The sequence below is a fragment of the Clupea harengus genome, unplaced genomic scaffold (genome assembly GCF_900700415.2).
Source record: "Clupea harengus unplaced genomic scaffold, Ch_v2.0.2, whole genome shotgun sequence".
Lineage (NCBI taxonomy): Eukaryota > Metazoa > Chordata > Actinopteri > Clupeiformes > Clupeidae > Clupea > Clupea harengus.
The window spans coordinates 177,560-196,268 of record NW_024879583.1 but is presented as its reverse complement, the minus strand read 5'-3'; the positions used below and the strand labels follow the sequence as shown (position 1 = coordinate 196,268).

The window sequence follows — 18,709 nt, the reverse complement described above, 5'->3', positions numbered from 1 at the left end:
AACCTCAGGCTCCTAGGGGGGAGGCCTCAGTCCCTTCCCCAGAGCTTCAGAAAGCCTTGGGCCCCAACCGTAAAAGCCTCAGGTCTTGCCTCAAGTGCACCCTCAGGGGCCTCCGAAGGGGAAGGGCCCGAGTCTGTCTGTGGCCTGTGCCCCGCTGCCCTGGTCCATATTCGGTCTTGTACATTGTAGTTTGTCTCTCACACAGGATCAAAAAGCAGGTATCGAAAGCTTGCTGAGCACAAAACAATATTAATTGGTACCTCTGTTGATGTATCTCTCCAGTATGCATAGTTTACTTTAAATACCCCACATTTATTTATATTCATCGTAGACTCTCATCATCTAACTCTCATCATCTAATCATCTAACTCTCATCATCTCTCATCATCTAACTACCATGGTTTAAAAATACAACCTTTTCAATGTTGGTAAATTTGAACCTAGACTTAGAAATCCCCTCACAACACACACATGCGTATACCAGTCACTACCCAGACAACCTCACAGCACTCTCTGCTCTAGTCTTTCGCTTTTGCTAGTGTTTTCTGCTGATATGGTTTCTTTCTCTTCGCACAGTTGATTGTGAAACCTGGAATCATACAAGAAAGTCTCTTAACAAAACCGGACTTGTGGGAATGCAAACAACTTGTAAGTAAACTTAAGTGTGTAAGCTCTAAATAATAAATACACACCAGTCACTGTGCTGATGCATTTTATGATTAGAGATTGCACAAAATGGAAAAATACCTTATAGTCATTTTAATATTACATAGCATGTCTCTGCTAGCCTTAAGTAAAGTATGAAAATGTCCATACCAGTATGAAATATCATAGGCCGGCGTGAGATAATATAGACAAATTATAAGAACTTGTAAGATCTATTTCTTGGCTCTAAATAAAGTGAGACACATTTTGCTCAGAATTTTCTTTTTATTAATGCAACATGAATTTCAATAAAAAATTTTCGTGCAGAAAATAAAACCAGTGCAACCAAATTACTTTTGCATCTTATTATTGTAACCTCAATTTCAATACAGCCTAAATGAAAATGATTACCCATTCCTATCCATCAACTGCATTTCAATAGTTCAGGCTTTTTTAAATAAAGCTCTCTCATCACTGTATAGCAGCACGTAAACGGCCAAGATAAAAAGTACTGAAAGCAATTGAGGTAGATTCAGTTTCAATTACACACTTTTTGCAATGATAATTGTAATGCATCCTATGTTAATCTACTAGTTAAACATTTATATCTAAACATTATACAACAATGTTGTCCTGAAGATTATCAAAGTCACTTCAACAAACCTATAACTGCAGTCCACCCACCTTTTGCACGTGGAGCATGAATACTGAGAGCTAATTTGAGTTTAGCAGTTATGGACAGCCTATTTCCTAACGTCATGTAATAGACGGCCTATTATGTTAAATGTGTGGTGCCTGCTGAGCCAGTATTCCCACCTTAAATGTCAGCCATGCTCGCTCCAAATGTTGTGTGTAGGCTCTGCTGTCAGGAGCCACAACATGTGTTTTGTGGCATACTGTGATACTAACTTAGGTGTAACCGCTCTGGGTCGTGGTCTGTATGCAAGAGAACTGTGTAGCTATTCATCTGTTCCACTACACAATTTTAGATACCTTGCTAGACAGTGGCATGCAAAAAAACTAAAGGGCAGGAAGTTAAAGATGAAATATTCTTTTCAACATTTTAAGCAAAGTTAGCATATCATTTTTGTATTAGTTTAAGATTAGTATAATTTATAGTGAAATCATGCCAAAGTTTGTGAATATATGTAATGTATATAATATGCAATATTTTCTATATATAGTATATAACACACATTCTTTGATGACAGGAGCATTATTAAGAACGGGATTATCATGGGATCCTCCAAGGCCGACTTCAAATCACTTCATAGACATCAGGATCAACTAAAGAGTGAGGAAACACTCCATGGTGTTTCTTTAATGGACACCTGGAATATCAGAGTGTTTAGTTGTGGCATGTCCATCCATCCATTTGTCTATATACAGTATGTCTTAACTCTCTCCAAAGGTACAGACACAATCCACACAGTCACTGACTGACAAATGTTAAGGGATTAAAAAAACAAGATGTCTCATATTGTATATTAAAAGATATACTGAATATCAAATTATATATTTTTTTACACTTTAGGGAACAAATGTGAACAAACTTGAATTGGTGTTTGTATTGGTGTCCAATAAGGTCTCCATTAAGCAGCATTAATCATTTATTAGGCCAATATTCACCAATTTTTACTCTCAATGAAAAGGTAATTTATTCTTGTTACATCCTTAATAATCCAATAGTTGGTCTGTGGATCAAAATAAAAGGTTAATAGTCTTTTAATGTACTGTCTGAATACGAGTAGAACAGGCATTCTTACCTGCAAACTTTGCTTTAACATCCTGTATCCCACCACGTGATAGAAACCTACCAAATCGTCTCACTTTGGAACAAGAAACCTGTTTTAAAGGAATAATGAGATATTTACAGTTTATTAAGGATGAATGTGTCTGTAGTTGTAGTAGGCCATTTTCATAATTTCCGTCTGATTATAAGGAAAGTAATCTTTCACTTTAGAACAGGGAACTCATGTTGGGTCAGTACTGATATATTATAAAGGCATCACTGATTGAAGTGCACTCATTGCTCATTGCAGGGGCCCTGCCTCCCAGTCACCACTAGCAGCCTGGGTGAGTATAATTACCATTACTTGGACCTGCTGGAGCAATGATACATTGTTTGTCAGAAGGAAAACCTATTTTACAATTATTCTGTCCCTATACGTAACATTCAGACAATGTGTTAGGAGGCTGCAAACTTTCTATGTTTATTCTTCTAGTAAATCAATAAGCTTGGGTTGAGACCAACTAGTTGGTTATTGAAGATGTACGAAAAATAAATTACATATTCAGTGAGAATAAAAAAATGGTGAACACAGGCCTAATACATGATCGATGCTTAATGCAGACTTTATTGGGAACTTACACAGACACTAATTAATTGTGTTAATGGCTAACATTTGTTCCCTAAAGTATCAAGATACACTAGTGTTACCTAAAATTCAAATGGGTGTTTTGTCAAAATAAGAAGGGCCTGACAAATATTGGCCAGTTATATATATGCCAGTTATTGTTGAAGGTAAACTATTTTCTGTGTAGTCTGCCTTGATAAAGAAGATTTACTGAGGTTGTGTTTTCTCAGAATTACAATTTTAAAATTGTAATATATTAAAATAATAGACTTGTTGATTGATATTACGTGTACTGCAGGAATTACCTTTGCGTCGATCCATTTCAACATTGTGGATTGTGAAATGTAATTTCTTTCACATCTCAATAATCCATCATCCTCATTAAACAGACAGTCCACAATGAGCATGTCATCCCTTTTGGTAAACCTATTGCTGTCTGGTACTACATGATCAGGATCAAAGGTATGGTGCAGAACCACCAGAATGGTCGGCTTCGCTTCTGTTCAGAAAGTAAAACAGGAGATAAAAGACTGATGATAAAACTGCACATACTGTACATGTCACTAGGAGCTATAAGTATCACACACTTAATGATAACCAGCTATACACCTTCTGGCCCTAAATGATCTATCTAATTCGGGAACACTTTTGGTGATCTAACATCTACAACTCTATATTGGATCAACATGTGCATACCAAGCTTCAGCTAGGCTGTCAATCCAGTCTACACATCAGGTCAGATTTGGCTCGGACTATCTACTAGTAATTCTCAAGTAGGAAGGGCTTGTCAGGCCAGGTTAACTGGTCTCCAGTTAGGCGACTGTGGAGGTGTTTTGGGTGTTGAGAAAGAGGAGGGCTTTTCATTGAAATTTGACGATAACAAAATATTACAAATATTTTGATCTGTTGACTAAGAGATGAAATCTTGGAAAACCGAGCCGCCACCTGTGTGTGTGATATGGGAACTGCCTGTTTAGCCAGGAGTCCTGTGATCACCACATGACCTGTGAGCCTTTCAGCATCAATTGAGTCAATTTCAATAACCCAAGCCCTAATGAATCCAAAGGCATGTTTCCAGGCCAGACGAAAAGCAGTGTATGTGTTATGGCAGCTCATATGAAGATCAGCACATTAACTCAAACATAATAACAATATAAAATGTTGTGCTTCATACCAGGGATGTCTTTCAGTGCTGCTTCAACATCCGTTCCAACACGAGACACAACCACGCAGGTAGCCAGGATCATATCACAACTCTGTATCGATTTCTCCTTAGTTAGAGGTTTGAGCCATGTTTCGATACCCTCAGAGTATTCCGCTGACTTTCCAAGAGCAAGAGTGTAATATGTCTTCCCTGAAGACAAAAGAATCCAAATTCAGATCCAAATCAGTAGTTATTAAAGGGGCAACATGTAGACATTTTCGTTTAAAACATTCAAAGAATGTGAAGAAATAACAGTTAATGTCCGCCTATGTTCTGCATTACAGAGACATCTATTTAAGTGGGCAAGCTAACCAGCTGGCATCCGTCAGGCCTCTTTTGTAAATCCACTTTGTGCCTAAAGAGTCAATTGTGAGTCATTGTAGCGAAAACAGTTACAAAGAACCATTAAGCTCAAAAGCTTGAGTGCTACAAAGACATACAGGGGTATATTTGCCTTGACTAATTAAGGTAGCATATAATGTCACTAATGGTCACCTCCGCCATCTTGGAAAAACATGGCACTAACCGACAGCTTGTCAGAACTGCATATAGAACCTTTAAAAAAATAAAATTTGTCATTCATGATTCTGGTAAAAGTTTGTTGAAATTTGAGCCTCCTCCCTTTGTGCTTGGAGAAACAAGCAAAATCTTAGGGGCAGGTGTACATATGCTAGAGAGCTCGTAAACAGAGACTTGGCCGGTCTGCAGAAAGCACACTGTACATTTAGATTTTACGCTGAATGTACAAAACCAGAGACTGATTGCGTAATCAATGCATGCCACTGCCTTCTTATCGTAATTTGCCGTGCCTGCAACTGAACGGTATCATTCAATCACAGGTGCAATTTAATTGAGTCATGGTACTGCAGACCACCGTTAAAAGGAATCAAAAGTTTAGCGATCAGGAATTAGATATACATGCTAATAGGGTGTAATCACAATATAATAATACAGGCCAGTAATTCTACATCACCTGTGCAGCTATGACAAACAAACTCAATAGTGTGGCAGGCAGCTAGTGTAGGGAAGTGGATGAAGGGAAAAAGTGATGGCAAGACAAATAAAAGGCAAACACTAGTAATGGTTACTTTTAACATGGTACAAATGAGCAAACCTGGTTTTAAAAGGCTGAACATTTTCAGGCGTCTGCCGTCACCCGCAGTTTTCATACATACAACGGAATACTTTGGCTGTTTATCATAGTCAAGGAAGGGTCCTTAACGACTGCGTTTCAAGGATGCTATGTCATCGAACCCCGCCAAAGGACTGTCCTTCGTTCAGAGAATTTTCAAGGATACCGTTGGAGTATCATCTGGCCTTAAAGCACCTACAATTCTATGCGCACATACTTGAGCCTTTAAAAGCTCTCAATGATGAACACCTGCACACGTTAGACTGTTCCATTATTTGTTCTCCGAATGCTAGGAGGGAGTCTTGGCTAGCCTCTGAAGATCCCAACTAGGAAGGATCCGTCCTACCAGGGAAACCTCCTTGACTTTGAGAAACAGATGTAATCAGTCACTCGACTCCGCTTCTCTTTCCATAATTGCTCCTGCAGCAGGCAGAATGTGGTTTTAGTGCGGTCTGTTCATGCATACTGTTCGCTCATGAGCCACAACATAAATTGGACAAATATCACAGAGTTGACAAAAATAGGGGTTTATTTCAATAAATAAATTGACTTGAAATCTAAGGGATAAATATATAAACGCAAAGCACCAAAAAAACGACATAGTGAGCACCAGCCTCAAAAGCATGGTGAGAATGCAAGCACCCTTCTTATGGCAAACAGCATGGCTTCTCATGTGTGGACAATCAATCAAATGATGCCCATGACCCACCCAAACACTGTTGCACTGCCACTGCAAGGCCAGTGGGGGTGCAGAGGGACGTAACACCTCCCCCCTTAAAAGGGTTCCTCTAAGAGCCGTAAAACTGAAGAGTCCCTCTACAGTGTCATCCAATCTTAAGTCCTCCTGGACAAAGGAGAAAAAGGGGGAGAGGGAGAGGAAGACAGAGGGAAACACAGAGCATTTGACATAGATGCTATTGGTTGCCTCTCCAAATAGACTCCGGAGGTCATCACTTAGCTGTTGCTACAACATTAACACACAATTCTCAGAGTGCAGCAGCCACAGCACCACACAAGTCTCTTAAATATCCACATCTTTACTTTAGTGCAACAGCACAACACAACCACTACGGCCAAAACATTGATCTTGATCAATAAGTTGCCAGTCACATCTTGCTTAAGCACTCTACAACCAGGCACACAACCACACCCATAGATATAAATGCTCTCACCAGATAGTTCAAGTAGACTTGCCCAACACACATACATGGATGCCATTACACTTGAACATGCATAAAGAGGTTCAAACACAAAGTTGCTACACTTGAGCACACACACACACACACATTACCAATCAAGACTGGAAAGCCCCACCCACAACATAATGATCACAACAAGTGTGGCAAAAGTCGGAGTGTCACTGGTTTGAGCAACTCTCAATCTATATCTTTGGAGGTGTATTGTGCTCGAGGCAACTTTGAACACTAAACTCTCTAGTAGACAGCAGACCAGAGACATAGTCCATCGCCCTATTCAGAAGCCTTACCCCAACTGGGATAACCACCCAACACAATAAACAAAAACAACAAAGCAAAATAACAAACAAGTGCTTTGATGGAAGGGCAGCACAGCCACCCAGCTGAAGCACTCTAACCCTAAGAGTGTGCTCAACACAGTGCCCCTTCACTCACCCAATACAAATCTCTGCAGTCTAAGTCCAAAAGATTCTGGAAAGCCTGAATTTATGTTACGACCCGGCTCGTGAGCCGCAACATAAATTGGAGACAGACCACAGAGTTTACACAACTAGGGGTTTGTTTCAATAAATGAGCGCCAGTCTCAAAAGCATGGTGAGAATGCAGGCACCCTTCTGAAGGCAAACAGGCTCTCATCCATATCATCTCAGGTGTGGACAAGCAAATTATGCCCATTTACCACCCAAACACTGTTGCACTGCCACTGCATGGCCAGTGGGGGTACAGAGGGGCGTAACACATACCATGCCATGTTTTAAGTTGCACACAGAGATGAAATTAGGCCTATAATGGGCGCTAACATCTAACATCTGCCCCTTATTATGGACGTCAATCACACAATATTTTAGGTCAGACGGAAACCCATTTGGTTCAACTGAAACATTGAAGTCACATTATGCAGAAATTTTGCAGACTATATTTTTCATAGGTAAGTCATTTTTCATAACATCCTCTTAATAATTTTTATGTTTGTATTAATGTGATTACATGCATGTACTGAATGTGTAAGGACACATACACCCCCTTTATAATAATGTCAGACTAACTGCAGAGTATTTGTCATATTTTAAACCATACCTTGAGAGGTAGAGGGGATGGAGGGTTGTTTGTCTTTAGAAGGTCGCTCAACACCACCTGGCCAGGTCAGAAAATAAGTTATTGTACATTTTAGTTTACATAAGCATGACAGCATGAAGCAACAAGATAACTTCATTCGCATGAGTGGAATATACCATCATCCTCATTAGGCTTAAATTCTGCTCAATAAGAAAACCTCAGGAAGGGTTCTTGAGTCCTTACACAAAGTTTAGTGTCAATTAATGAAACGGCTGCTGAGATGTGACCTCATGTCCTGTTTGGCAGCTTAACTACCAAATTCAATTGGCTATATTGGACAAACCCTTTCGAAAATCTAAAATCGTTGGCCTGAAGATCATCTGCAGCAAGCAATTGCTGAAAATTGGAGAAAAAAAAATTGTGGCTTGTACGACCACCACATCAATTAGGTTGACTTGACGAGTTTCCATTTCTCAACCTTGGGACCTCCCACAGCATTACCGCACATACATAAGACCTATGTTATTTTAGTTTTGTGGGCTTCCTAAAAATGGGGTCCCTAATCTATATACCAAGTTTGGCTTTGATGCATCAAAGCATTGCCAAGATATGACCACTTCCTGTCCAGTGGCTTTGTCACCAATTTCAATTGCAAAAATGACAAATTGCAAAAATCCTAATATGGTGGAAACGGTTCCATGTTGCATAAACATAAACTTCGACTGACTGGTGGCGCTTGAGCACTCAAGGCGCCGGTATGAAACTAGATGAAAAGAATCAGGGGACTGTCCCCAATCAGTGTGCCAAATTTCAAAAGTTTTTACAGTACGGTTCTAGGGGCTGCCATGACGGAATTAAGATACAGATGATGATGATGATGATGATGATGATGATGAATAAGAATAGGCAAAAACACAATGTTTGCTTATGCAGCTTTGCTGCTTGACCCCAATCACAGTTAAGTACAGCAACCTCAGGATAATTTTAGCTTAAGAGAAATGAAACAACTTCATTCATGAAATAATATTGTAATTGACATACTAGTATGGAAGGTAGTTGTAGCAGGCAGGAAAATTCCACTGTAGCACACAACAGAGACATTGACAGTGTAGTCTGTGTCTGGTTGTAAGCCTGTGATGACTGGGTTGTACCAGGGAGTGGAGATATATGTTTGACCTTTCCCTGCACTAGAGTAAGATATGCGGAATTTATGAGGAGTCATGTCCATGTTATATGGCAGAGCCCAGCTAAGGCGAGCTGATGTTGTGTTCACTTCGTCCACGGTCAGTTTTGGCACAGGAACTTCTGAAAGAATGGATTGCAGTTACACATAATATATATATATACATCTTAAACAGGATGTGCATGCAAGACACCCTTACTGTATCCAAAACTTGAGGTGATGTACAAGGAAGAGTGGGTGAAAATTCATTAATCAAGAATAAAGAGACTTTTAGCTGTCTATAAAAATCATTTGCAAGCTGTGATGCCTGACAAAGGAGTGTTAAGTGTGGACTTCTGCACAGGCCACAATTACTATTAATTTGATATTTTATCATAACTGAAAAGGTACCAGAGCATTACAATTTAAGGAAAGCCTCATTTTTTAATGTTTCTTTGATGGATGGGTCTTATTTTACTTCTTTCACTTTGAAAATCAACCGAATCTGTTTTCTTCCACAGGGGTACACAAGCTTTCACATACAACTGATATTTATCGCTCGGTCGATACGTTACAGCCTCAGTCTGATATTTCCCTGCATGACCTCACTCTCGGTTAGTAAGTAGTTAATATCAGACCAAGACCAATCATATCAAGATAACATTGTTTCAGCTGAAAACCATGAACTTTGTATCACAGAAGTAAAGGCATATCTGGCTAGATTATCCTACCTTCCTAGATATAACTCTACCATGTCAGTCTATATGTTACTTTAGCTTCTGCCGTTGTCTTTGCCGGTTTCATATCCTTCAGGTGGTCAACAAATACACATGTACACTGTCCATTAGGGGGTTTTAAAGTGCGATTTGAATATACGACAGTGGTGTAAAAGTGAACTACACTCCGCAACTTTAGGGGGAGCTCAGTAGCAAAAAAAAGTACCAATTCTCACAAAATGGAGCTTTAAATTAAGCATTTTTTCATGGCTGAATAGATACAGAAGCCCAAAAATACAAAATTCAACATTCTGAACCTGTAGCTGTGTTTATATCTGCTGAAATGGTTATAGTTAACTATGCAAATGTACTATAATTCAAATTTTGAGGCTTTACCTGTTGTTTGAGCTGTTGAAACTACTTTGGCACTTTGTCCACGACTGTCACTGATGGTGGCTACAGTAAATTCATATTTCACTTCTGGAGTGAGGCCTTGAATGCAAAGATTTGTAACTGGCACTTCAGAACAGAGCAGAGCTCCTGTGCTTTCACTTTTCCAGGTGACTCTGAATCTCAGAGACTCAGTCAGTCCTTCAGGAGGTTCCCAGCTCAGAGACACAGCATCATGTGCCACTGACGTGATCTTGATTTGCCCAGGAGGAGGGAGATCTTGGAAAAACAAAGACCAAATCACAGGTAAGTCCTGGGGACAGGCAGTCCACAGTAGACTAAACGTGACAAAGGTTAACAGGCAGACAGACTGACACACCAACATAGTTACTTTACAGCATAATTTGCAACGTATAACAAATAATTGTCTACATGCAGGGCTATACTGTATCTTGTGTTGTACGCCTGGTACATCAAGTTGACCCTGGACAAATCTGACTATAATCAAACACAATAATACTTTGTTATGTCCACAGTCAGAGTAAGAGAAAAGGGCCAAGGTTTCCCTGCTTCAAGTTGTGCCTGGAAGACATCAGGCTTTGGTCTTTGGAGAAACCAGCAAAACACTTAGGGGCAGATGTACATAAGCTACGATTATGCTATGACTACGAACATGACAGCATGAAGCAACAAGGTCCGTTAATTCACATGAGTGGAATAAACCATCATCCTCATTAGGCCGACTTTCCTGGCAAAGGCTTAAATTCCGCTGAATAAGAACTATAGAGTGCAATTTCACCCCAAACAATCAAGCCCAGCAATAGCATATCCCAAAACATCACCAGGAAAACATTGAAACATTCAGGTAAACAACTGGTTTAATAGTGGAATGACCTACCTAGTGCTATTTGATCAAGTGACAATCCTTGAATGTACCATGGCCATCACAAAGTTTAAAGATTCACCACTTCACAATGTATCTGTCATTCTACAATGTGAGCATTCTATGTTCCACAAGCCCAACAGTATTTATATTATGCCTATTAAGTTATGATTGTTAATTTTACTGTCTGATATACAATGCTGTTTTACGCATTTTGTTATATTGTGCAGACAAATATGTAAAAACCCCAATATGAACCAAAGTGGTTTTTGTTCATATTGGGGTTTTTACTAATTTGCTTTTACTAATTTGTTTGTCACTTTGGATAAAAGCGTTTTCTTAATACCATGTTCATGTTCATCCTTTGTGTCTCAACAGCACAGCTGATATTGGTTAAATGAATGACTGTATATAGAGGTGGACGGTGTGACTTCATGGCCTTCGGTTCTATAGAAAAGAGGCTAGAAAAGTTGTCACATTTGGAGCCAGAGTTTGTGCAGTAGGAACGCGAGTCAAAATCAGCTACGCCCAATGACAAGAAGTCCAGTATGCCTACTCCTCTGGTACACCCGTCCTCTTGTCCTGATGTCAAGGTGCAATGTGTGGCACATAAATGTGTATGAAGGATAACCATAAACACAATCTCTTTCTCTCTCCTGGATCAATTTGACCAGTTTTTGAGAGTTTGCCTTTGCACATCTTTTTGGTTCTATTAATTGCAACACTCCAATCTAGCAATGAAGTAGATGCAACCTCCATCCTATGAGCAGAAATGGGTGAAGTAATGTGATACAGTAATACTGACTGTATGCCAACACGATTACTTTGTTTCAGTTGAAAAACATGAACTTTGTATCACAGAAGTAAGGGCATATCTGGCTAGATTGTTCTACACCCACACAATATTTGGCAAGTATGTTTGTAATGTCTATAACATTCTAGATGTAAGCAGACACGTCAAGTCTGCAATGTCTGGATATTGGAACTCCTTCTCCCATCATTCAGGGTACGATTACGTATCGGATTACCAACATTAGCACTAGAATTAACAAGCCTAATTTGATGAACAAAAACACGAGATAACACTGCATTTCCTATGCCATCAAAACCAGAACTGCCAGTGACATTTGTCTTGCGTCTTAGTCTATTCCCAATTGGCTCGTAAAAGTAGGAATGGCATACATTTACAATCTAGCTAAAATTATATATTGGTTTATCAGAAAAATAAATAAATGAATGAATGAATGAATGAATGAATGAATGAATGAAGACTGAAGAAAAGGATATGACTGTTAAAACCATTACATTTAACAGTTGTCTGGCAAACTCGACTAGCCTACAAACTCAGCTAATCCACATAATGAGCGAGAATGGGTGCGATTCAGGTTTTCCAGCTGGTCTCCTCCAGTGCACATTTTACTATAACTAAACAAAAATGTGCTGATATCAGCTTAGGGGAAACTAACTGTTTGAAGTAGACACTGTCGATGGAAAGACAGTTTAGATGAGAAAAGTGAGATGGAAAATAAGCTGCTTTGTCTTTGAAACACAAGGGGATGGGTGGAGTTGTACTGCATTGTACTGCAGCACACCATCAGGGGCTCTAGACCTATGGTTGCTTCCCCTGTGGGAGACCACATGCAGCTATTCAGAACTGAAACATTTGTCATTCGTGATTCTGGCAAAAGGTTGTTGATATTTGAGCTTAAACGATAATCAAATTACACACCTCCCTTCGTGCCCCTGGACAACTGTGTTGATTGGCTGGAATTGTTTATGGCCCTGTCCGAGCCATTAGGTTTTCCATGTACAAGGCCTGTGAAAAAAAGGTGTATTGAATTAGAATCGCAAACGGCAACAACAGTACGAGCGTTTTGATTGGCTAATGCGTAGTCATACCTCCCGTGTTTTGCCCGCTCAGGGGCCTCAGCGGGCAATACAGAATTGCATATTGCCCTCCGGCAAATTTTTTTCAGGGGAAGACTTGAGAACTCAACAAAACAAACAAAAATTCTATTTACAATTACCATTTCTTTTCATTTACAAAATGAGGTAAGCTAACACTCTGATAGTGAGTTTTACTATCCAGATGAAAAAGAAATAGTTACAACTGGGGGTGGAGATGACGGAAATGAAAACAACATTACAACAACAACAACAACAACAGCCAGGAGGAAATTCAGAACTTTTTTAAAAGATCAGAAAAGTGTAAACACTGCGAGAAAAACAACAAGCCGAAACACTTAAACGATCTTATGATAAACAACTTACTAACCTCGACCGTTTGGTCTTCGGCTGATATTTGCCAGCATGACCTCACTCTCGGTTAGTAAGTAGATATTATTATATGGCAACTACAGTACGAGCATTCTGATTGGCCTATGGGTAGTCATGCCAGCCGCGTATTGACCTCCTCGCCGGTCTGCCGGTCTGATACGTATTATTATTGCCCTCCTCTGACGTCATCTTAAAAATTAACGATATTGATAGACATCAAGAAAAAAAAATTAAAAAAAAAAAGCCAAAGGAAATTCAGAAGCAGTGAAAATGTGCCAAAGGAAAAGAAAAAAGACATCAAAAGCCATGAGGAAATTCAGAAGCAGCGAAAATGTGTTATTGAAAGTGATGATGAAGACTAGACTACTATAGTTTCAATCAATTGTGTTGTTACTTTACTGTAAATAGGGGTTATGCGCAACATTCTTCCTCTAGACTCTTCTTCTTAAAAAGCCATTTTAGCTGAACCGTTTTCTATTTATCATTGTAACTTCAAGTTAGCAAGTAATTGGTTGCTAGGCAGCGCCTGAAACAAACTGCGTCGTGAGAAGACTTGAGAGCTGAACAAAAGGACATGTTTTCTATTTAGAATTACCATTTCTTTTCATTTACAAAATGAAAGAAGCTAAAAATGCCATATAATAAACAACTTACAAACCTCGACCGTTCGGTCGACCGTTCGGTCTTTGCCGTATCAACCTCGCTATCGCTCGGTCGATACGTTACAGCCTCAGTCTGATATTTCCCTGCATGACCTCACTCTCGGTTAGTAAGTAGTTAATATTAGACCAAGACCAATCATATCAAGATAACATTGTTTCAGTTGAAAACCATGAACTTTGTATCACAGAAGTAAAGGCATATCTGGCTAGATTATCCTACCTTCCTAGATATAACTCTACCATGTCAGTCTATATGTTACTTTAGCTTCTGCCGTTGTCTTTGCCGGTTTCATATCCTTCAGGTGGTCAACAAATACACATGTACACTGTCCATTAGGGTTTTTTTAAGTGTGATTTGAATATACGACAGTGGTGTAAAAGTGAACTACACTCCGCAACTTTAGGGGGAGCTCAGTAGCAAAAAAAAGTACCAATTCTCACATAATGGAGCTTTAAATTAAGTATTTTTCATGGCTGAATAGATACAGAAGCCCAAAAATACAAAATTAGTCTTAACCATATTTAGAGGTATAAAAATGTATCTGGAAAATAAAAGTGTACACACCCAATTATCTATTTTTTTGTTTTTATTTTGCACACATGTACAATCACTTCATTCGTGAATGAGCCCATAGTAAGCTAATGTTTCAGTTGCTTATATGCTAGCCTCTTAAAAGCAAACCGTGCACATAAAATAGCATAATAACATGCTAGTTGTTCCTTAGATTAAATTGGCTTTAATGATCATCCAATCTGAATGTGATGGTATATATACATCCATATATATTGTGATCATATAAGACATTAGATCTACAAGTGTGGCTTGGCAACAGCTAAATGGCTTGTTAGCACGGAAGTAATCAATGTAAGAATGCAATGTGACACTTTATTAGGGCTACACACACGGGATAGGCAAATGTAATCAATTAGAAGAAATATGGGCAGAATTAACGTTCTTTGTAAGTTGCGTTCTAATAAGCGCTAAATTCACTCTTACCAAAGTTGTCCAGCTATTTAGAATGCAATGTGACTATTGTATCTGTTTGCTGTTTATTGCTCTTTTGCAGCATGTCACTCGATTGGACTACAAAGTCTAATCTAAAACAAGTAGCTTAAACATCCTGATTTGAGAGAACGTACTAGACAACAGTACTTGATATGACATAATATGACCTAGCTGATGTGATAGAAACCTGATGGCTGCATGGATTTAATTAATGTTTTTTGGGAATGACACCATATCTGCTCACCGCCTTCTAGCAGAGTGATCTGCATGTTTATCAACAGGTAGTCTAAAGTGCAGCGGAGATATCTGTGTGTGTCCATGGTGCAAGACAACCACCTCAAGTCTACTCAAGGCTACTTCAAGTGTTACTGAGTTGGTTGCAATGTGACTTATATGGGCTGTTTCTTTACAAACTAAAACTAGTCACATACAAATTAGATTTTATAACTGGTTTGCACTGTAGTCTAAATATGATCAATTGGCTAACTTAATTTTTTTTAACGCTTCCTGCAAGCCGACTTTGCCACCCATTTAAATTGGCTGTGGTGAAGATTGGAAAAGAATGTGACCTGTGAACATTTTTGAAACATTTTCATGAAATCCAAAATGGTGGAAACGGTTCCACTTAAGTAATTAAATAATATTGTAACTGACATACTAGTATGGATGGTGATTGAAGCAGGCTGGCAAATTCCACTGTGGCACACAACGGAGACATTGACAGTGTAGTCTGTGTCTGGTTGTAAGCCTGTGATGACTGTGCTGCACGAGGAAGTGGAGATGAACCTTTCATCTTTCCCTTCACTAGAGTAAGATATGAGGAAACTATGAGAAGTCAGGTCCATCTCATGTGGCAGAGTCCAGCTAAGGTGAGCTGATGATGTGGTCACTTCGTTCACGGTCAGTTCCTTTGGCACAAGAACATCTGGAAGAATGGATTGCAGGTACACATAATATACATGAGGAATGAGTATTTTTTCTCAAAATTGCTGTTTTTAGGAACATGAAAATACACTGGACTTTTGAGTGCATGTTTACCATTATAATATACAGTTGTATGCAAATGTTTGGATACCCCTGAGCAAGATCCGTATTTTGGTTGATTTTTTAAGTGAAAATAAGTAAATACAACCCCTGCAGTAAAGGAACATTTAAAAATTCTGCACTTTTTGTCATAGTTAAAAATAGAAAAATACCAGTAATTGTGGCATGTGAAAAAGTTTAATTAAAAGCCTTATTTAACTCATTAGGACTCGGTAATGTCAGTTTATGTCAATTAATTCTCTGACACCTCAAATGTCCTGCAACACTCAAACATAGGTCTTCCCTCAGCAACTGACAGAGGATATGAATGAACCTGTCAGATGCCCACAAAGCAGCAGATGGTTTTATAAAGAGATCAAAGCATTTCCAGCTTGAAATTTCCAATGACTGAAATATTATGAAGAGGTTAACTGTGGAAGTCAAGAAGAGGTCTTGAGGACCAAGAACACTTTCAGATAAAACTGCATGTCTGCTGGTCAGAAAAACCAACCAATCCCCTCATGTGACTCAGAAGACCTGCAGGAAGATTTATCTGACACAGGTATGGTGGGGCACCATTCCACTGCTACTTGTGGTAAATACTGTCTTCCTACAAGAGCCATCAGAGGGAGACTTCAACAACGACCTCATCATGAATGGTGATGTCTGAAGTATGCCAGGTAAAATCTGAATAACCCAGAGTCATTTTGGAAATAACGGATGTGAAGAGATGAAGTTTAAAAAATTATTATTGGGCCACCATTACAAAATGTGTTTTTGGAGAAAAACAGACCAGCATTTGATATAAAGAACCCCTTGACAATTGCATGTAGGTGGATCTGTTCTGTTTTGGGATTTTCTAGCAGCCAGTGGCACAGGAAACATCATACAAATGAAGGGAGGAATGGAATGGAAAGCCTGAGAGATGTTGGTCTCTTCAACAGGATAATGATTCAAAGTATACCTAAAAATACACCATGAAGAACTTCAAGAAATGCAAACAGTAGCTTTTGTTATGTCCTGCAGTCCCTAAACTTGTGTGTGATTGAAAATCTGTAGGTAAATCTTAAACAAGATGTGCATTCAAGACACCCTAAATGTATACCACAACTTGAAGTGATCAACAAGGAAGAGTGGGTGACAATTCATTAATCAAGAATAAAGAGACTTTTAGCTGTCTACAAAAATTATTTGCAAGCTGTGATGCCTAACAAAGGAGTATAAAGTGTGGACTTCTGCACAGGCCACAATTACTATCAATTTGATCTTTTATCATAACTGAAAAGGTACCAGAGCATTACAATTTAAGGAAAGCCTCATTGTTTAATGTTTCTTTGCTGGATGGGTTCTATTTGACTTCTTTCATTTTGAAAATCAAGTGCCTAAACTTTTACAAACAACTTACATACAACATTCAGAACCTGTATCTGTGTTTATATCTGCTGAAATATATGGTTATAGTAAACTATACAAATGTAATATAATTCAAATGATGAGGCTTTACCTGTTGCATGGGTTGTTGAAACACTCGTACTTTGCCCACCACTGTCACTGATGGTGGCTACAGTAAATTCATATTTCACTCCCGGAGTGAGGCCTTGAATAGGAAGATTTGTAACGGGCACTTCAGAACAGAGCAAAGCTCCTGTGCTTTCACATTTCCAGGTGACTCCGAATCTCAGCGACTCAGTCAGTCCTTCAGGAGGTTCCCAGCTCAGAGACACAGCATCATGTGCCATTGACGTGATCTTGATTTGCCCAGGAGGAGGGAGCTCTTGGAAAAACAGAGGTCAAATCACAGGTAAGTCCTGGGGCAGGCAGTCCACAGTAGACAAATGGCCCTTATGTGACAACAGTCTGTCAACCATTAGTTGAATTAATGACCTAGAAGTACATTGGAAATGTATACTGACAAGTTTCCACTTCCCCCTGTACTTCAAAGACTTTCAAACCCCTTTCAGACTTTCAGGAGGCATTTGATTTAGATATTTGCCATAAATGCTCCAACCATTCCCAACTTATTATCTATAGACAGTACGCGTCTCACCCACATTTAGTCTACATTTCACCACGGTTGTTTCCAGATGCTACGTGCTAATTTATCTTTAGCTAGAAAATGCTATCATGGCAATCGTGAATCATGAACTGTCCCTATAAAGGCAAGGAAAGTTTGATTTTAATCACATTAAAAACATCTTAATGAGTGATGAGATGATTCTGCAATGTACAACACTTAACTGCAGCATGCAGATGACTAAACAAAACAGCACAGCAGAAGGACCAATAATCCAGTAACATCCAGGCAGACAAGCCGACACATCAATATAGTTATCCAGCTTGGGTCTTTGGAGACACAAGCAAAACACTTTGGGGCAGATGTACAGTGCCGTCCAGAATTATTGGCACTCTTAGTGAATATGAGCAAAAATGTCTTTGCTGTTTATCCTCTTGGTCTTTCACTTAAAATATTCACAAAAATCTTACCTTTTCATTGAAGTAAAATTATTGAAAGAAAAAAAGTTTGGTTAGGAACTCTTAAGTGATCAACCATGACTTCCTGTTTCACTGGGGTACAAATATGGCCAAATTCCCAAATTCCCTTAGTCACCCATCACTATAGGAATGACACAAGAACACAGTGACAATGTGCGACGAAAAGTTGTTGAGCTGCACACATCAGGAAATGGATATAAGAAAATCTTTAAACAGTTGAAAATACCCATTTCCACTATCATGGCAATAATTAAGAAGTTTAAAGCGAAAGGAGGTGTTAAGAATCAGCCTGGAAGAGGACGTGTGTGTACATTGACCCCACGCACCGTGAGGAGGATGGTTCGACTGGCAAAAGAATCTCCAAGGATCACAGCTGGAGAATTGCAGAGGTTAGTTGAGTCTTGGGTTCAGAAAGTCTCCAAAACTACCATCAGATGCCACCTACATCACCACAAGTTGTTTGGGAGGGTTGCCAGAAAAAAGCCTCTGCTGTCAATCAACAACAAA

The 18,709-nt window shown here is 39.1% G+C and overlaps 1 protein-coding gene across 1 annotated transcript; it reads right to left on the bottom strand.

Annotated features, from left to right (window-relative positions):
• Positions 1 to 922: 922 nt before the first annotated feature.
• LOC122129046 (receptor-type tyrosine-protein phosphatase H-like) lies at positions 923 to 17,448 on the bottom strand. The gene is made up of 10 exons (XM_042704067.1): positions 17,244 to 17,448; positions 15,345 to 15,611; positions 12,471 to 12,557; positions 9,865 to 10,137; positions 8,632 to 8,895; positions 7,612 to 7,668; positions 4,177 to 4,356; positions 3,308 to 3,501; positions 2,412 to 2,490; positions 923 to 1,976 (listed from the first exon to the last, which is right to left on the bottom strand). Exons 1-10 carry the CDS (start codon positions 17,446 to 17,448, stop codon positions 1,966 to 1,968), a joined length of 1,617 nt encoding a protein of 538 aa, XP_042560001.1. The 3' UTR covers positions 923 to 1,965.
• Positions 17,449 to 18,709: the final 1,261 nt, after the last annotated feature.